The sequence below is a fragment of the Parastagonospora nodorum genome, assembly GCF_000146915.1.
Source record: "Parastagonospora nodorum SN15 chromosome Unknown scaffold_17, whole genome shotgun sequence".
Lineage (NCBI taxonomy): Eukaryota > Fungi > Ascomycota > Dothideomycetes > Pleosporales > Phaeosphaeriaceae > Parastagonospora > Parastagonospora nodorum.
The window spans coordinates 761,621-779,675 of record NW_001884565.1 but is presented as its reverse complement, the minus strand read 5'-3'; the positions used below and the strand labels follow the sequence as shown (position 1 = coordinate 779,675).

General features: G+C 50.4%; 8 protein-coding genes across 8 annotated transcripts; 2 read left to right on the top strand and 6 right to left on the bottom strand.

The window, feature by feature from the left end:
• Nucleotides 1-282: 282 nt before the first annotated feature.
• SNOG_10756 (hypothetical protein) lies at nt 283-1,391 on the bottom strand (the record flags this gene model as incomplete). Its single annotated transcript, XM_001800964.1, has 2 exons — nt 283-467; nt 578-1,391. The coding sequence occupies 2 exons, from the start codon at nt 1,389-1,391 to the stop codon at nt 283-285; spliced, it is 999 nt and encodes a 332-aa protein (XP_001801016.1).
• A 2,307-nt stretch (nt 1,392-3,698) lies between these two features.
• Nucleotides 3,699-4,865, bottom strand: SNOG_10755 (hypothetical protein; the record flags this gene model as incomplete). Its single annotated transcript, XM_001800963.1, has 3 exons — nt 3,699-4,093; nt 4,143-4,758; nt 4,812-4,865. The coding sequence occupies 3 exons, from the start codon at nt 4,863-4,865 to the stop codon at nt 3,732-3,734; spliced, it is 1,032 nt and encodes a 343-aa protein (XP_001801015.1). The 3' UTR covers nt 3,699-3,731.
• Nucleotides 4,866-5,588: 723 nt separating this feature from the next.
• SNOG_10754 (hypothetical protein) lies at nt 5,589-6,381 on the bottom strand (the record flags this gene model as incomplete). Its single annotated transcript, XM_001800962.1, has 2 exons — nt 5,589-6,004; nt 6,087-6,381. 2 exons carry the CDS (start codon nt 6,379-6,381, stop codon nt 5,589-5,591), a joined length of 711 nt encoding a protein of 236 aa, XP_001801014.1.
• Nucleotides 6,382-6,821: 440 nt separating this feature from the next.
• SNOG_10753 (hypothetical protein) lies at nt 6,822-10,489 on the bottom strand (the record flags this gene model as incomplete). The annotated part of the gene is made up of 5 exons (XM_001800961.1): nt 6,822-7,581; nt 7,630-8,930; nt 9,106-9,621; nt 9,668-10,045; nt 10,097-10,489. 5 exons carry the CDS (start codon nt 10,487-10,489, stop codon nt 6,822-6,824), a joined length of 3,348 nt encoding a protein of 1,115 aa, XP_001801013.1.
• A 223-nt stretch (nt 10,490-10,712) lies between these two features.
• SNOG_10752 (hypothetical protein) lies at nt 10,713-11,131 on the top strand (the record flags this gene model as incomplete). The annotated part of the gene is made up of 2 exons (XM_001800960.1): nt 10,713-10,831; nt 10,993-11,131. 2 exons carry the CDS (start codon nt 10,713-10,715, stop codon nt 11,129-11,131), a joined length of 258 nt encoding a protein of 85 aa, XP_001801012.1.
• A 110-nt stretch (nt 11,132-11,241) lies between these two features.
• Nucleotides 11,242-13,561, top strand: SNOG_10751 (hypothetical protein; the record flags this gene model as incomplete). Its single annotated transcript, XM_001800959.1, has 3 exons — nt 11,242-11,912; nt 12,083-13,290; nt 13,340-13,561. 3 exons carry the CDS (start codon nt 11,242-11,244, stop codon nt 13,498-13,500), a joined length of 2,040 nt encoding a protein of 679 aa, XP_001801011.1. The 3' UTR covers nt 13,501-13,561.
• A 726-nt stretch (nt 13,562-14,287) lies between these two features.
• On the bottom strand, nt 14,288-15,533 carry SNOG_10749 (hypothetical protein; the record flags this gene model as incomplete). The annotated part of the gene is made up of 2 exons (XM_001800958.1): nt 14,288-14,326; nt 14,391-15,533. The coding sequence occupies 2 exons, from the start codon at nt 15,531-15,533 to the stop codon at nt 14,288-14,290; spliced, it is 1,182 nt and encodes a 393-aa protein (XP_001801010.1).
• Nucleotides 15,534-16,556: 1,023 nt separating this feature from the next.
• On the bottom strand, nt 16,557-16,928 carry SNOG_10748 (hypothetical protein; the record flags this gene model as incomplete). The annotated part of the gene is made up of 1 exon (XM_001800957.1): nt 16,557-16,928. The coding sequence occupies one exon, from the start codon at nt 16,926-16,928 to the stop codon at nt 16,557-16,559; it is 372 nt and encodes a 123-aa protein (XP_001801009.1).
• Nucleotides 16,929-18,055: the final 1,127 nt, after the last annotated feature.

Genomic DNA, 18,055 nt, shown 5'->3' with positions numbered 1-18,055 from the left:
GCTCCATTTCGTTTCAAAATTGCCAGAGTCACGAGACCTGCCTATCAAACATCCCGAGCTCGCAATCACAACTTGACAATAACCATGACCTGCTATACTCGCTAGGTTCACAGCACAGGTGTGTTCCCTCCTTCATAATATTGGAGAAACGACAGCAAATATATGATGAATAACAAGAATCGGCTTAGTGGCGATGACAATGAAGATGACGTGGCATGAGTACCGTGTAGGCCTGACCTAGGTGGGGGATATTTCGCTACTTGTGTACAGTAGTGAAGTACCCTATGGTGCTCTGACTACTTTTCGACCTGTCACCTCATATCTCTGCAGCTCCTGTATAATCTTGGGCGCATCCTTGAAGTCGTAGACTTCGATCCGCGGTGTAATTTTGCCCTCAAGAGCGAGCTGGAGCAGTTCGTCCATTTGCGCTTTCGTACCAGTCGATGAGCCCCGGATGGTGAGTCCTACTTCTATTAGCACACGAGAAAGCCTTGAAGATGGGAGTTCGATATACCTCGATTCGCGATGTGGATTGGGGACATGGGGAACATGAAGGTAGGTGGAGGCAAACCCACACACACAAAGACGCCACTGTTCCTTGCAAGGTCTGGAGCTTGCTGATAAGCTCTCTCGCTTCCTGCAACGCAGATCACACCGTGCGCGCCTTCGCCATCTGTGAGATCGCGGACGGCTTGCACAGCATCCTGCTTCATGTAGTCGACGAACGCAACAGCACCCATCTCTTTACTCAGCTTCTCCTTCTCCGCGCCACTATCGATCGCAATAACCTTATATCCCTTGATGGTAGCAATCTGAACGCCAACATGGCCGAGACCACCTCCAGCGCCAATGATCGCAACGTAATCTCCTGGTTGCACTTCCGGCTCCAATTTTGACACAGCACCAGCAAGACTCAATCCCGCGCAGAGCAATGGGGCCGCAACTTCGCTCTTGACGCCTTCTGGGATCATTGTAACAAAGTCGGCATGCGCCACAACATATTGCTGTAGAGTACCCCATACGCTTCTTCCAGTATTCTTCTGCTTTGCGCAATGGTTTATCTTTCCTTTCTTGCAGCTTGTGCATTCATTGCACGCACTCCAGAGCCACTTGATGCCCACCCTCTTTCCTAGGAGATCCTTGGACGCCCCCGAACCCAGCTTGACAACCTTCCCAACTCCTTCGTGTCCGGGAACCTCGGTGTACATGCCAGCTTGTTCAAGATTGTGGCAGTCTGAATGACAGATTCCGGAGCATTCGAGCTTAATGAGGACCTCGCTCTCGGCGGGCTGCTTTACTTCCACATCATCCCGGATCTGAAGAACACAGCTGGGGCTTGGATTCTCAATCCACGCCACAGTTTGCTTGCTGGGTATCGAGTCGGCAGCCATTCTATTCTTCGGGATGGGGGTATCGAGGGGATATCCGTGAAGGAGAAGAGTGATGACTTTGTGGGACCACGGTTCGTCTGACTGGCTCTCCAGGTTCAGGAAAGGGACTGAAAAGAGCTGGGGATTGCCATGAAAAGTGGTGTCTGGAAAGCTACCCCGCGGCCCCACGTTCGGAGACCTCCGAGGAGCCGCCAATCAGAAAACGTCAAGCTCCGCAGACGGTTGATATTTCCGGCTCTTGCACCATCACTCCTGAAGTTAGAATGGCATTGATACCTTACGTGGCAAATAGAGCTGGTCTTCGGTCGGTAAGGTGTAGTATTATACCAGCACGTGATGGACTAGAGCCTTCTAAGGTTTTTATAGCTGACGATCCTGTGCTACTACATCAACTCTTCAGTTCTTGAAAGTGCTGGTAGCAATGTATGAGAACATTTTGTTAGTCACATCTATGTCATGACATGCTTAGAGAGCTCATCTTGTCCTACTAAATCCTCAACGTTATAACACTACCTGGTAATTGTATCTCTGTTCATATCAAAAGGATGGTGAGGTGACCAAAAGCCTTCTCAAGTGTGGTTTTGTCGGATATAAGATGTTGTCAGTGAAGGAGAAAAACGCAAAGAAGTGACTTTGTACCTGCGATACCGCACTGATTAGCATCATTACTATCTTGTGGTGAATAATAAACCCAGTATCTGTCCAGTCAACCACATGCTCGCTTTTTATATGTCCATACCTTCGTACTGTTGACCTTCTCGCGTCCAATTGCTCTTGGACGTTCGGATTCATCGCCCTGGGCCATGAACACTCTTCGTACGCTCACACAATCCAAAAGATTCTTCTTCTTCAACGCTCAGCACAAGGCCGAGAAGTCAACGAAAAAAACACTGACTGCCGACACAGTCAGGTGTATGCTACGCTCCTTTGCCCGTGAGAGCGAGATTGCTCACTGTACTCACAATGCGTGACTCGACTGGGGAACGGCGCCATATCAAGACCACTTCCGTACGCGCCTGCGGATCCTCACGGGAGAATGGATGAGTACCAAGGTAAACACCGGTCAAAAACCTTTAGGAACCCATACAGACCTCGATACAACTGACTCTGATATATGCATAGCAAGACACTGCAAGCCGAAGGGTACCGAGGCTGCGCAGTGGGGTGCGCGACCTGACAAATCGATGTTGCGAGCGTTCAGAGGAGCTCAAGCAACGGCCGGCGCAACGACACGTCCGAATACCTCCAGGTCACTGTCAGGCAAGCAACGCGTTGGACGGAAGGCCATTCGGGGTTTGGTAGACAGCTGCAGCTAGCGGAATCGGAGTGTTCGGTGAAAGGATCGGCTGCGTGAGTTTCGCTGAGTGTCTTCACTACGCGCGGACTTTCAATTGAAAAAGGGTAAGCGAAGGCCGAGTCTCAAAGTTGAAGCAATGAGCGAGTGTGGGTGTGCCGTGGAGAGGAAATACAGGTGAGGGAGGCAGCTGCCTCTTATACCGTCCCCCGCATGTCCAAGGCGCTAGCCTGCTGAGGTCTGTGCCCTGACCGTGTGCCCTCTGTGCGCAGGCTAGTGGAGGTGAAGGAGAGTCACAGGTGAAGGTGGACGGATCCGGCTAGTGGCGAGATTGGAATCAAGCCGAAATGGTTTGACCATGGATTGCGGAGCTCAAGGTCGTTGTATGTCTATGTCTTTCGAGCTTCTCTTTCCCTTCCATAGATTGCCATGCATCTACAATGATGAACCATTAACACGGAGAGTGGGACGTTAAAGCAGACGTCAAAGCAGGTGTGCCTTATACAGCTACAGTACCGCAAGATCAACCCTATTGCAGTCTATCAGTGCCTGTAAATTGACAAAAAAAAGGTTTTTAAGAAGTGAAGAGGGTGATGGGAAGCTCGCGGTATTTGGAAGGTATGTGGAAACTGAGTAGAGGTAAATGGAGGTACCGCCGATGCATGTTGGAGCCATGCTCAAATTAGCGTATTGTAGGGCTTACTTTATGTTTAAGGCGATGGGCCGACACAGGGTGGTGCAACCATTCGTCCCCGTCCTCAAAAAGTGAATGCCAAACCGCATGCCTATAGCTTATTCTGTACAGCTTCACTGACTTTTGAGGGTCTTCTAACATGCCGTTAAGCCTTCAGATATCATCAGGCTCTCATGTAAGATAATACTCGTCTTGCATTCGTTCATGGGATCTGAACAGGGCGCACACGAATTACAGCGACATCTGGCGGAGACGCGCACCCAAAAGTCCAAGAGTGACGCGAGAAGTTGAACACCTCGAAAATATCAAGACACAAGAAGGATAGACATTCATTTCATTCATCACACAATACTTAAAACGTCGCCGTCAACCGCTGAATCAAATACTCCCCGCTCTGGATATCGCCATACTTCCTTCCAGCCTCCTCATACGTCCCCGGAATCGCCTGTATCATGCGCTCATAGTTCGGATTGCAGAAGTACGCAATCGAGTATCGCGGCGGGTACACGTCTTTGTCGGCATCCTCAGGCTTTGGTGGCGGCTCTACTACCCGGTGCAGTGTCGATTTGATGGTGTCGTTGGACCATCGCGCTAGCAGGTCACCGGCGTTGACGACAATGGTGCCTTCGATGGGTGTGGCGTCTACGAATGTGCCCTTGGGCGAGCGGACTTGCAGACCGCCACGGACGTCCTGGAATAGAAGAGTGATTGAGCCTGCACTTTTGTCAGTGAACGTCGAAGACTTAAATTCGGATAGCCGTACCGTAGTCGCTGTGTTCTCCAGCCCTGACCTGCAATTGCCCGTCATCCCTCTTGAAGATCTTCTTCGACACGCCAGGATAATGCAGCAGCCTCAGCGTATTGTCACCCGCATCTGTGAACTCATCGAACCAGCTCTCTTGTATGCCCATACCCAATGCGATCGCGCGCATAACCTGCATATGCAAGCTCTTGCATGTGTCGAAGAAGTTCATCATCTCTTTCTTGAAGACCTTCGCGTCTTCGTCTCCGCTGGGCCACATGTTGGGCGTCTCGGGCTGATCATCACGCCCAATTTCCAGGCTTTCTTTCAAATCGGGTACGATCTTGCGAAGCTCTGCTTCCGTGCCTGTTTCCTCGAGCACAACGAGCTTCTCGCGCCCTTGTGCGACATATCCTCTATTCGCGGCGGCAGAATACCAGGCCAGAGCATCCTTCTGGTCTTGTGGGCGGTCGAAAAATTTGGCGCTGTTGGCGAAGACGGTGGATATAGTGGATGGCGATATGCCGTGGTTCTTGAGGTATACGAAGCCAGTCTTCTGGAAGCCTTCGAGGACTGCTTTGGCGGTTGTCTGTTTCGCGGCGGGGTCATTCGACAAAAATTGTCCAAAGTCTATAAGCTGTCGCGCCGCATATCAGAAGTGGTCAAAACGCGAAGGAGTTGTGCGCGTACTGGAATATTCAAGTCATCCTTCGCGACTGCCGATTCTTGGGTTGTGCCTGCCATTGCTGATTGTTTGATGTCGCGTGCGACAGCTAATGCGGGGTACTAAGTGGAAAGGAAGTTCTATGGTCCTTCAAGCACGTGGAATATTATCTGCGGAGAGAAGCATTCAACATCATACGACGAGCGCGCTCTCAGCGGCCATCTCCGCCGTGGCTTCATGCTGAGCTGCCGATTGTGGTGGGGAGCGGCATGCCAGAGACGGAAGGTACAGACGAGTTTGATACAAAGGTGGGGTGCGCCGCGACGCGACTTCAACACCACGATAACATCACGACCATTTCAATGACACATCAGCACACTCATTTCTCCATGTTCTTCGATTACAAAGAAGTTTGAGGCCCACGTTCGTACAATGGCACTGTTGCGAAATTTGGTGAGAGTGTGACATCTGGAAGGGTGATGGGCCATTGCACATGATCCCACATTGAAAGAAATCAATACCTGACAGTTGTCTTTCAAATCATGTTTGTATTTCTGGTAGACTCCAGGTTAAAGCCAGTGTCGCCAGCTAATTAGTCCCATGAGAATATTGCAGTGTACCACATACAACTCCTGCGCAGAAGACCTAAATCACAAAGATCATAACTCATCAGCTTCCTCCAGCCCTACACAAAACTCCCATCCTCCCCAATTCTGCTATACTCCTGCTGTTGACCCTTCCACTTCGGACTACCCACGTCGTCAGCTTTACAAGCCTACCCTCCATTGCATTTTACTCACATACTAGAAGTAATTCTTCGCCGCCAGAATACCCGCCGCGCCAGCGGCATATCCAAACAGCAATTGACTCCAGCTTCCACTCTGCCCGCATCCTAAGGCAACAAGATCGTAAACCAGGCACCCACCAAAGATCCAGTCACTACACGCCGTCGCGCCTGCAAAGCCCAGACCTGTGGCGATTTGTACTGCGCTGTTGGGTGGTATGCCTTTGTAGAACGCCGCGCTGGTGTTGTGGAGGAGGTCTAGGACGCCAATTCCCGCAAACGTCTTCGCGACGATGTGCGTGAGGAGGTTGGGCGTGGAGTTGTAATCGATGGGCTCAAGTTGGGTAGTGATGTAGAATAGTTGCGCGACTGTGTTGATCGTGACGAAGATGTTGGATGTAGCGAGATTGTTGGAGTTCCAGAAGAACATCCACGCTGTTGTGATGCGTTAGCAGCATTCTTCATGTCTTCTTCCGCACATCGTACAAAATTTGTGGACCAAGTAGGCTGTACTTACTTCCAATACAAACATTCCCCAGCGCATACGCGTATGCAAATCGATTCATCATCCTCGTCTCCGCCGCATTGCCCTGCTGATTCCAAAGTTTCCATAACCATGCAAGTTGGAAAAGCTGCTGCGGGAAGAAGAATCCCGCAATGAAGTACGGCTGGGGACTGAACGCTGCGAGATTCTTGTTGTGAATGTCCAGCATGTTGGGGCTACTGAACATGCCATATTGCTGCGCTGCGAAGTCGTATAGGAACGATGCTGGCGCAAGGTAGCGCACGATTTGGGATTGATTGTTGCCCATGGTTGCCGTGGATCTAGTTGCGAGTGAAATTCAGTGAGACATGTTCAGACTTTTGGATAAAGGCTGGCATTGGATTGAATGATCATACTGACGCGTTGACGCGTGTGAGATCAAAGACGTCATGCATGCAATTCCGAGGATTCCGAGGATTCCGACCCCAAGGTCGAGACGTCAATGTGTGGTGGGCGTCATCACCATCATCGTTGCGCGTGCGGCTTCGACGCGCCGCGGAGCATGAAGAGACGAGGCTGAAGCAAGGGGCCTAATTAATTCAAGTCGTTATAGCGAATAAAATTTTAGCAACATAGTCGTGAATGCGAACATGGCAACATGCCTCCCAGTGCGCAGGTGGATATCCATAAATAAAGAACCATACACCGTAGACGAGCTGAGACGTCGCCAATGACCCCCAAACGCCGATTATGCATACAAACCATGCACTACCAAAGTGCAGCATCCTTGTCGAAGCGCACCAGCTCTTTTCCTGCATCTTCAACATCCTTCCTCGCCTTCATGCGCATGTAGAAAATCGGACAATCTCTCGATTCGCAAATGACTTCGCAATGCACACTGCCCTGGCAGCGCTGGCATTGTGTCCAGAGTCGTGAGAAGCGAACTTCGAGTTCACTGACTTTGCTGAGCGTCTTGGTGTACAGCTCACCGAGCCTTGGGCGGCAATTTTCGCACACAGCTCCATCCTTCTCATGCACACCAGTGAGAGGTTTCTTGCAGCCCATACAGGTTGACGTCTTCTTCGTGAACTTCATGAGCCCACCCATGGTTGGCGCCGCGACGGTGATGGACCGCGTATGCTCGCCGGTAAGCAACGAATTTGCTTTCTTTTCGCCGAGGATAGGCTCGAAGATCCTGCCAAGTGGCTTCGCGAGTTGGTTATCAAGGTAGTACTTGGTGTCGATGGGTATGTTGTTTTCCAAGACGTAGAGAGGATCTTCTGACTTCTCAAAATTTCTGGCACCGCTTGCACTCTTGATCATGACGTATGCCACACGATCACCCAGAGCAGGTGCAGAACCTGCATCTCGTTTTTTCATGCGTTCTGCTAACTCAACGTGAGCCTGTTTATTGGCATAACCACCGGTACCATCCTTGTTCTCTTGTTTGGTAAGAGCCTTGGTAATGACGAGATTTGAAAGATCGATTTTGTTCTGCAAAAGATCCGCAATCGTCTCCTTGACGAACCTTGTAACATGTTAGTGGTTATACTCTTTGTATGGAGATTCGGCTTACTCTTGCGCGCCTTCTGGGTCCTGATCGATCAACAACATGCGCAACGACGTGTCGATAACGTTCACAACAAGACGACAATTGTCTCGACGTACTGTCTCGATACCCTTCGTGTCCATCTTGTCCCATTTGACTGGATTTGTCCAGTACAAACCAGCATAACGCTTCTTGTTGATCAGTAGATATGGGAAGTAGACCTTTTCAAACTCTAGTTTGATAGGCTTGACGAACTTCGACGACACATATTGGGCGGCCTCCTCGCCTAACTTCATTGCCTCTGCCAGCTCAGATGTACCAAACTTGACCATGACGGAGTCGGTATCACCGTAGATGACCTCGGCGTCATGACTGTATCCATTGGCGATGTTGTACTTGGCCTCGACTTCAGCCTTGGTCTTTTCAATCATTTGACGACCGATACTCGTAGTACTACTGGCGATCGCAAGACAGGGCAGCTTGCCATTCGTAGCACCAGTGAGACCGTAGACGGAGTTTGCGGTAACCTTCAATGCCAATTGACGACCATTCAACACAGCCTTCTTGAAGGGGTCTGTCTCAACTGCTAGCTCTTTCTTCGCCCTTTTACGCGCACCCAGCAATTCTTCCAGAATTTGAGATAGAAGACCTTTCCGAGTCTTCGCGGTGCAGAACATATCGCCGTTTGGTGTTACGATGTAATCCTCGTCTTTCTTCATCTTCAGCTTCTCTACTGTCTGTCGATCCAGCCAGGTGGTGTAACATAAGTTATGCGCCTGCATGATACTGGGATACAGAGATGCAAAATCGAGAGTAGCGACCGGCTGCTTGTAGTACCCTCGCTTCGGCTCAATGACTGTGGCACCTTCGTACTGATCACCGTTGTCACCTTGATTGGGAAGGTCCGGAACGATGAGTTGATGGTCGAGAGCTTTTCGAAACAGCTGGCTGACGAACCTGATTTGCTGTCCACGTGCTAGAATATAGTTGAAGGGTACACCTGTGACCCTGGCCATTTCGGTATAATTGACGAGACACATGAGCTTGTCCAGTAACCGCTGCGGCAAGTAGGCATCTTTTAAGCAGTAGACTGCCAAACGTCTCCGGGAATTCGAGTCGCCATTGTAGAGCTCTGTGATCATGCTGTGATGTACGTCCTCTTTCTGCTCCTTCAGGAAATGCGCGCAAACAGAGTTAAGGGTGTAGCTACGAAGTTGATGATCGCGCTGGATGAGTTGCAGCAAATCAAGCTGTAGACGTCCATTGGTGTTGGCAGTCTTGGTGTCGCGGTTGCCGAGTTGCTTGCTCGAGAAATTCGAGGTTTGCACCTTGAAAGTGTTAGCCGTTATGCGCGAACAAAATTTGGTACAAAAGTGTAATGTTGAAAGTTCCATCAGTAGTGTGGTGTTTTTGTCTCATAGCCGAAGCTCTGAAGTAGCAAATACGTAAAATCCAGATCATCATAGAGCAGGGTGGAAGGGCAAAGATCGTGGGTATACGTACCTTGGTCTGTACCGACTTCAGACGGGACCAATATGGGAACTTGGGCAGCTTGAGATGTTTCGCGCGGTCTAAAAGGTAAGGGAAATCGAAGTTCGAGGTATTGTAACCAATAATGACATCCGGGTCGACTTCCTCCAAGAAGTCACGCCACTTCATAAGCATCTCACCCTCGTTGCTGAACGATAAGATCTGTGTGGCCACGATAGGGCTGACTGTATCCATGCAGAAGACATTGCGTACAAACGGCTTGGATTCACCAGATCTTGTGACGACGTTGGCGATTTGGATGACGGGGTCGACGTTCGGCTCTGGAAAGATACCTTTGCGACCAGCGCACTCGATATCGAAGGAGAGGATGCGAAGAGGGGCGATCTTAGACCACTCGCCCTCGGACAAATGTGCTATTAGGTCGCTGTAGTGTAATTGCGCCTCGATTTGGCAGTTCGAGTGACGGTCGCGCGGGTTGAGCATCTTGTATTTGCCAGCTGGGACCTCGACCCAAGACATACCAGCCATCTGCGAAATCAGTAGTGTTTCGCTGCAAATGCGCCAGGCTGCTTACTTTGGTATCAATCATAAACCTTAGCACGTATGTGATGTTGTCGAATGTGAGAATTTCGTCGTGCCCAGATGGCCATAACCGTTTCCAATTGGCGAAGCCTTTTGAGACCATGGTCCTTACGCGGTTGATCATTTTCGGGTCGATGACGGTGATCTTCAAGTATGGACTCTTCTGGTTGCCCTGGTACCTCAAGATGTTCTCCCTCATCGTCATCTGCACCGAGTAAATGACGGCTGAGTGCTGGTTTAGCTGTTTCTGGCATTCGCTTTCGAGGTAGATCTTGTAAGCATCGCAGTCTTGCGGTTGGAAGCCTATCGGCGCGGCGACGTAGAAGTAGTGCATGAAGCCTGTCACGTGGACTAGTACAGAGTTTCCGTTCTATATGAACGTATTAGCTCGGATGAACATGGTCGGTGTGTCCTGCATTACCTCTGTGACGCCAAAGAGCTTGACCGTGGTCCTTCCGCCATTCAAGACTCCCTCTTCTGCTTCAATCTGTTGAAAGACGAGATTCTGGGTCAACTCGTTGAAGTCGTGTGCTAGTGCTGGCCGCTGCCATTGCTGGTCTTTCTCTGTGTTGTTCCCCTTCAGCGTCTCGATGTCCTGTGTCATCTGCTCAAGCGTCTCTTCGAACTGGCTCGGCGCCGGCTGGCTCGAATTGAAAGAGCCATTGACGTGCTTCACTGGTGGTGCATTCTTCTTCTTGCCGTCTTCGAACTTCAGCTTCTTTGAAGAGCGGGGGGATGCCTGAACATTGGCTCCATTGCTCGTGGCGTCAGCGAGAGCGCGCTTTGCGGGCGTCCTGGTGACTGTGCCGGGCATCTTGACGTGTTATGGAGACGAGATGTAAGGCGAAGCAGGTGTAAGTCGAAGAGAAGAAGAGGATGAATGAGTGTTGTGGTTTGGCATTGCAGACGCGGAAAGTGCAGGAGGGTGAACGCGGTAGTCGCGACACTACGCGTCATGGCCCGAGCCACCCCTGTTCGTGTTTAATGGGCACCAGCCACGGCCCACGGCACCCTCAACATGCACAACTCCGTGCACCATGATTGCACACAGTGACACTCTCGGATCGCTGGGCACCAACGGACAACCATCGCATCCTGTCTTCGAGGCTGCCTCAAGTGCTCTCATTGCAAACCTCGTTCCAAAGCAGCATCTACGGTACAGACCTCCGACCAAAGCATACGCACCTGTCTTGCGCATCCGATAGCCTAAAGTAAGAAACAGTGTCGCTAGGTGTCGATTGCGAGGGTGAAGCTCCTTGTATAGCTACAGTCACCCGCGTCGGCTTCCGTCGTAGTTGAACATGTAGTGCATAGTAGCGCTACCTTGGTAGCAAATTGCATTCACGACCAGCGAGCGTTCCGCGTGGGCCAGAATGAAGAGACCAAGACCAAGACACACATCGCAATGAATCTTGGCAACTCCATCTATCACGAGCAGGGAGCTGCGGCAATCTAGACATCTGCTTACGTAACAATCTGCACATAGCCAGTGTACGTCAAATCGCCGTTCCTCATCACGACCACGTGTCAACTCCAACCTCTCGAGCCATCCCGTCGACATTCAAGATGACTTCCACCGAACATGAAATCGTTCTTTCTCAAATCGAGACGGAGAGAGATGTCATTCAAGCCAACCATGCCGTCAGTGAAGCCTTTGGACGCCAGGCTAAAGACTCCGTATGGACAGCCATGAACCCCGGCTGGGACACCGAAGCTGGTCAAAAACTCAATGCGGAGAAGATGATCAAACAGTGGAAGAACACCACAACCAACAAGGACGGTAAACCGAACACTCTTTTCTTCAAAGCCACAGTACCAGATCTCGAGAAACAGGGCGACCGAAAAGTTGTCGGTCTTGCTATCTGGTCTCAGCTTTCCAATGTCGAAGGCTACGGCGACAAGTTCACTGGGGACATGTCAGATTCGCTTGCACGTCTGGAGAACGATACAGACAGACGCTTTGCAGATCAGATGTTCCGCTCGCTGTTCAAGAGACGAATCTCATACATGAAGGAAGTCGAGGCGTCAGGTCGAAATCCTCCAGCAATTTTCACTCTGGAACTATGTGCCGTTCACCCGGAATATCAGCGCCGTGGCATTGCAGGCAGGTTGACGCGGGCCGGTCTGGACGAAGCGAAACAGAGGGGCAATCTGGAATGTACTACGGAAGGAAGTGCTATGGGACGTGCGGTTTACAGGAAGTTGGGCTTCAAGGATGAGGGCGTAGGTGACATTGAGTGGGATGTAGATGAAGAATTTCAAGGCAGGGATAAGCCGCCGAATGTATTTTTGAGAACTGGGGTTTAGTCGAATACCGTAGGCCATCCAAAGTCGTTCAATGCCAGGAAATAAACTGCGTACCAAGTACGGCCAGATGCTCTCTGCCATCTCAACCATCATGTCGCAGCTGGGCATCTCAGCGGCCAACTCCGCCATGGTGGACCTATTTGCCCCATCATTCTTTCCTGCATGAGGAAGGTGGGATGCAATGTTTGGAGGAGTGGGGCAAGAGCTCGAAGCTACCCCGCCAAAGGCTGAATGACCATGATAACACTCACACCATTGACAAACCTCCTGCTTGGCTGAACCTCACGACAAGAGTGTCAATTTCTCATGAGCAGGGCTGCAGTGAGCTGTCAAACGGAATTTCTCAAAATTGGCGTCAAGGACAATCCACAACCGCCACGATGCCAATTGTCGATATACATACCCATGTCTACCCTCCAAAGTACATGGAGCTCCTCCGCTCCAGAGACACAGTACCATATGTTCGAACTTTCCCCGATGCTCCTGACTCCGCGCGTCTGATCATTCTCCCTGGTGAAGATGACCCTTCCACCCCCTCAACATCACGTGGCCGCCCGATTGGATCCGAGTACTACGAGATCAAAGAGAAGATCGCATTCATGGACCTGCACAAGATCGACAAATCCGTCATCTCGCTCGCAAACCCATGGCTTGACTTCCTCCCCAAGGAAGAGGCAGGCGCTGCGGCGAAAAGCATCAACGATGATGTGAACGACCAGTGCTCGCAGTATCCAGGTCGATTGTACTTCTTTGGCACGTTGCCGCTTTCGGCATCGACGGAGGATATCGTCAAGGAGATTGAGAGACTGGGTACGTTGAAGTATGCGAGGGGTGTCATCATGGGTACTTCAGGTCTGGGCCAGGGTCTCGACGATGAGAAACTCGACCCCGTTTACGCTGCGCTGGAGAAGCATCAACAACTCATCTTCCTGCATCCACACTACGGTCTACCAGCCTCTGTCTATGGACCTAGGGCTAGCGAGTATGGACACGTTCTGCCCCTTGCGCTCGGCTTCCCCTTGGAGACGACAATTGCGGTCAGCAGGATGTTGTTGAGTGGTGTGTGGGATCGCTTCACGAAGCTCAGTGTTCTGCTTGCGCACTCTGGAGGCACGCTTCCATTTTTGGCTGGAAGAATTGAGTCGTGCATATTGCATGATGGGCATCTCAAGAAGCATGGAAAGACCGAGAAGCGGAGGGATGTGTGGGATATCCTCAAAACTAACATCTACCTTGACGCTGTCATCTACTCTGAAGTCGGATTGAAGGCTGCGCTTGACGTGTCTGGTGCGGACCGATTACTGTTCGGTATGCGTCATTTATCTGATAGCAGGCGTGAGAGGCTAACAGTGTGCAGGTACTGACCATCCGTTCTTCCCACCGCTCGAGGAAGAGGCGAAGGAGTGGCACAGTGTCAACGCAAACTATGGGGCCATATCAAAAGCATTCGCGACCGATGACAAGAAAGCGCAAGATGTCCTTGGAGGCAATGCTGTCCGTATACTCCGACTAGATTAGTAGCTTGTACAAGATGATACGACTAACACACATTGGGGACTGAAATTCCTCTAAGACTTTGAATTTTCACGGAACTTATTTCGTTATTCCGATGACACAACCCGTATGGCTCCAAGCTACTTTGCTGTACCAGATCATACTAATTCACGAGCTGAGATTTTCACGGCTGGTTCCTACTTAAAAACGCAATGGCCGTTCCACCGTACTCATGATAAGAAATACACTGCCATCACCCCGAGCAGGACACTTATCCACGCTCCATTCTTCCCCGCTCCGTTACTCACTGGCAATTCGCTACCACTTCCACTCCCACCACTCCTCACAATTCCATCCTCAAGCAAAACCCCATCCACCCCTCCTTCCACGCTGTCCAACGGAGCAACAAATGCCATCTGACTCCAACTAAACAGCGTATTCCTCCCACCGTACACGAAAACTTCAAATCTCCCCGCGAAGCTTTCGTTGACCCACACCTTGGTCCCATTAACGACATCCGTCTCGATGCGAAGTATTGCAGGTAGCTGAATACTGACGGGCTCGTGTGTGGAGGATGTAAGATTCGTCCAAATGCGCCCTGGATGTCCTGGGTCGTACCCATCAAGAATGGATGTGCGGCGCAGCGGGTAGGCGAAGTTATCTGATGTTGTGAACGTGAGTGTTCCATTGGACAGAGAGAGCGAGGTATCTGGGCCAGTGAGAGTAAACGGAGAAGATGCATTCAAGCGCAGAGTGTAGGGCGGGCCGTAAGACCCGACTTTCAGCGTTGTGTTAGATTGTCGTGACCATTTTATTGGCGTGGTGGAAGAGCGGCGATCGAGGTCCTGGCCTGGGGCTTTGGAGGTCTAGAGGAAATGTTAGAACTTGGAACGACGAAAAATGGAGTGACTTACGAGAAGTGCGAGACTCTCTGTCAGCTTGTTGGTAGAGATGTTCACGCCTTTTGAGCCAGACCATGCTCGCGCGGCCACAACGGGTATGCCCTCGCGCATCGCATAGTACGCTTCCAGCTGAGTAGTAGCATCGGGTCCGTTATCGCTCCACGCTGCCAAAATTGCTCCCCTGTTCCCACTCGCACCAGCCGCGAGTTGCTGGGTCGTGTTTACCTGATTAAACAGCGACGGGTCCCATTGCCAGCCAGGCACGTTCGCGAAATTCAACGTACGGGTAACGTTGTAGAACTGTGGATATGTGGCCGGTAGGATGGGGCTATGATCGTTCTTCAAACTCATATAAGCCCACCAATCTTGCGAATTGATGAGCTGATAGCCATCGTTTTGGAGCTGCACGGGATCTGATTGGCCGTACTGCCAGTGCTGAATGATGATGTCTTTCGAGATTGTGAGATTTTCGGAGGGTTCGTGAGTTCCCCAGATGCGTATGCGCTTCCCAGACGTCGTGTTGACGAAGTTGGCCATTTCATTGACGAAGTTGATGTAGTCATCCGCAAGCTCTGGGTCGTACTCGTCTGCGCCGATGTGTACTTCTTTCGTCTGGAACCATGGCAGGAATTCCGCCCATATGGCTTTTACTGTCGGAACAGCATCCGGGTGAGTGAGATTCAGTAAGTCCTTCTTGGCTAATGCAAGCTCCGGCTTCCATTTTGTGATAGCGAGCGCATGGCCGGGCGCTTCAATTTCCGGAATGACAGTAACACCGCGTTGCGCACAGTGCATTTGAAAGTCTTCAAATTCTGCGCGGGACAGCGTCTCATTCTTGCGCTGAATGATGCCTTGTAGCTCCGTGTTGTTCTCCGGGTATAGCGAGAAGTGTGAGAAAACTTCGTTCCACGTCTCATTGCGACCGCGATTCAAGGGGTAATTGTCGCTTGAGTGGTAGTGAAACTCAGAAATCTTGAAGAAAGAGGCATACGTGCAGAGCTCTTTGAGAAAGTCCGCAGTGTACCATTTTCGCCCAGCATCAAGCATGAAGCCGCGAGTAGCATAAGCTGGCGCATCAAGTGTATGACCTGGTGGAATCTTCGTCCCATTTGCGATCAGAAGCTCCTGTAATAACGTGCGCGTGCCCCAAAACATGCCTCTTGCTCCAGCTCCTCCGATGTATACGCTACCATTTGCGACTTCTATTTCATAACCCTCTTCCGTAACGACTCCATTCTCGTAAGCTGCCCTGCTTGAGTTACTTCTGATGGGCCCAAGTATTATTCCGGACGAAGGCAGTGTATCAAACTCCTGTAGGGTCCAGTTGCCGCCAAAGAGAGTGGAGAGATCCTGAAGGAAAGTGCCCGCGAATTCGCGCCCAGATGGAGGTATAAGAGTAAGTCCTTCCGTATCCCTAATCCCAGCAAACACTTTATCGATATAGATCGTCTTTGATACTTCGCGGAGCGAGAAGCCAGTCGTAGTAGTGATGTTATTGCTCCATTGTACTGGTGGAAGTGGTTGGAGAGCAGCTGCCAGTCCTATGAATATTGACCATCGATGCATGACTGAATGAAAAGCGACCGCCGTATAAGCACTCGTACGGCGACATCGTACCTTTTGTGCCAGGGCGATTGTAGTCGTGCCGTGTGCAGGGTTGTCTAGGCAGGGATGTCAACAGCCGCTATCGTTGGCCTCGCTTCCCCCGCGTGCCGATTGCTACCCTCTTAGGCTAGTCGATGTAACCTTCACGATAGCCAAGTTAATACAAGAGTCAAAAGCGGTATACGGTGATGGAACGCTGTTCCACAGCAAGATAGGCGATGCTGAAATCCAGATGTATTGCGAGAACTCTTGTCCTAACGAGACGACGTCGCTGATGTAAGATGCACCGAGACTAAGCACAACTCCCGAGATTGCTGTTGGCATTGCGCGAAAAAACATATACATTGGTGACGATAGTGAACACTTGAATACGAAACAATGTGCGCTTACTACGTATGTGATCTAAATTGCTCCAGAAGATGCTCATGTGCTATACCAGCCTGAAAATGTACAAAAGCTTATCGTTTCCTACAAGATGCTCAAAAAAGGCCCGAGGGTCTTCGGCGTCAGCTACCATGATTCATGACCACGAATCTTCTCGGTTTTAACCATGTCTTCTCCGATATCTGAGCTTCACTGGCGTGACAGACGTATATCCGGACCCTTCAACTTGTGCTCCAAATCCGCAATCTTCTTGTCCTTCAGGGCGAGGATCTTCGTGTTGGCATCGATCTCAGCCTTCAGTTCGTCGAGAACAACGTCCTTTTCAGCAATCTGGTCGCTAAGATCCGCAATAATGTCATCTTTTGCAAGGAGTTGAGCCATGTACATGGCCTCGGCCAGAAAGTTGGGATCCAGTAAGTCTTCGGAAGTCTTGCCGGGAAAGATGGTAGAGAATGGTCCGGAGGGACTATCGAGGAGAGTTTTGAGGTGGGTGAGGTGCTGCTCCGCGAGCTCGTCGGTTCCTTCGTTTGCAGAAACACCTGGAGGCATGCTGGGTGCCATGGTGTCAGTAGAGACGTGGAGTTGGCTTGGGCTAGCAAGGTCGTTGAGCGTTGTTTCGAGACTTCGGCAAGGTAATGTTAGATCAGGTCGAAACCCATCAGATGTGGGCATGTCAGCTGCTCACATACCCATGAGCAGGTGTTTGCTGATGATTGGCGTAGCAAACTAACAGCCCCCCTCAATCAAAGAAAAGACGTGCTCATGAAGGAGAAGAAGATGCAGCTATCATGCCCACATCTGATGGGTTTGACCTGATCTAACAGGTTACCTGAAGCTGCACAGAACACAAAGCGAATGACAAAAGACAAAATGTACAAAACCGGAAACATTGAACGTCATGGGTACTTTTGCTTTTCACTTTGGTCAGCGAAGCAGAGGACATAAGTAGGTCTACTCTTCACTTTTTTCTTATTGCTAGGACGAAAGATTGATGGAGTATTTACACCCATCCAGCAGGCAGACAGTGACAAACATACTAGGCTTTTCGTGCAATTTCTCAGCGCGTCGTCATCGCGAACCAAATTTTTGGTTTCGCACCATACATCGAGGTCAATAATTTTTCAGAGTTGTTCGCAGCAGACCAGAAGAGTTTTGACCTGGATCTTCCGACGAACAGAACACACCAAGTTTGAACTTGGATTTTGGAAAAGAGGAGAAAGAACATGTATTTTCAAGATTCTATTTTCTCAGAGTACTGGAGACGCACAAACATAGAACTCCTCCCGTAACTTTTTGAAAATGTGAAAGAACTTTGTGAGAGTGATGGATGGATGTGAAGTCGGGGAGGTGAGGAGGGGCTTATACACCCACATCTTAGTGCCAAACAAAAGTCATGCAGACGAATACTGATGATTTTGAAAGATCGTGGCGCAGACATGGCTCAAAACAGCTGGCGTTTTGGTACTCACTTTGTTTTGATCATGTGTGCGTTGCGCAGTGTTTTTGGCAAATGAGCGGTGAGAATGTGACAAGGGAGGATTAGAGTGACCGGAAGGTATCTATATAGGAAAGCACGCTGTTTGATAGGCGGGAAGACTGACAGAAGACATAAGATAGATCGCAAACGACTTTCAGACAAGACGCAGGACATGTTCCGGATTGCAGATGGATTTTTGAACGCTCACACG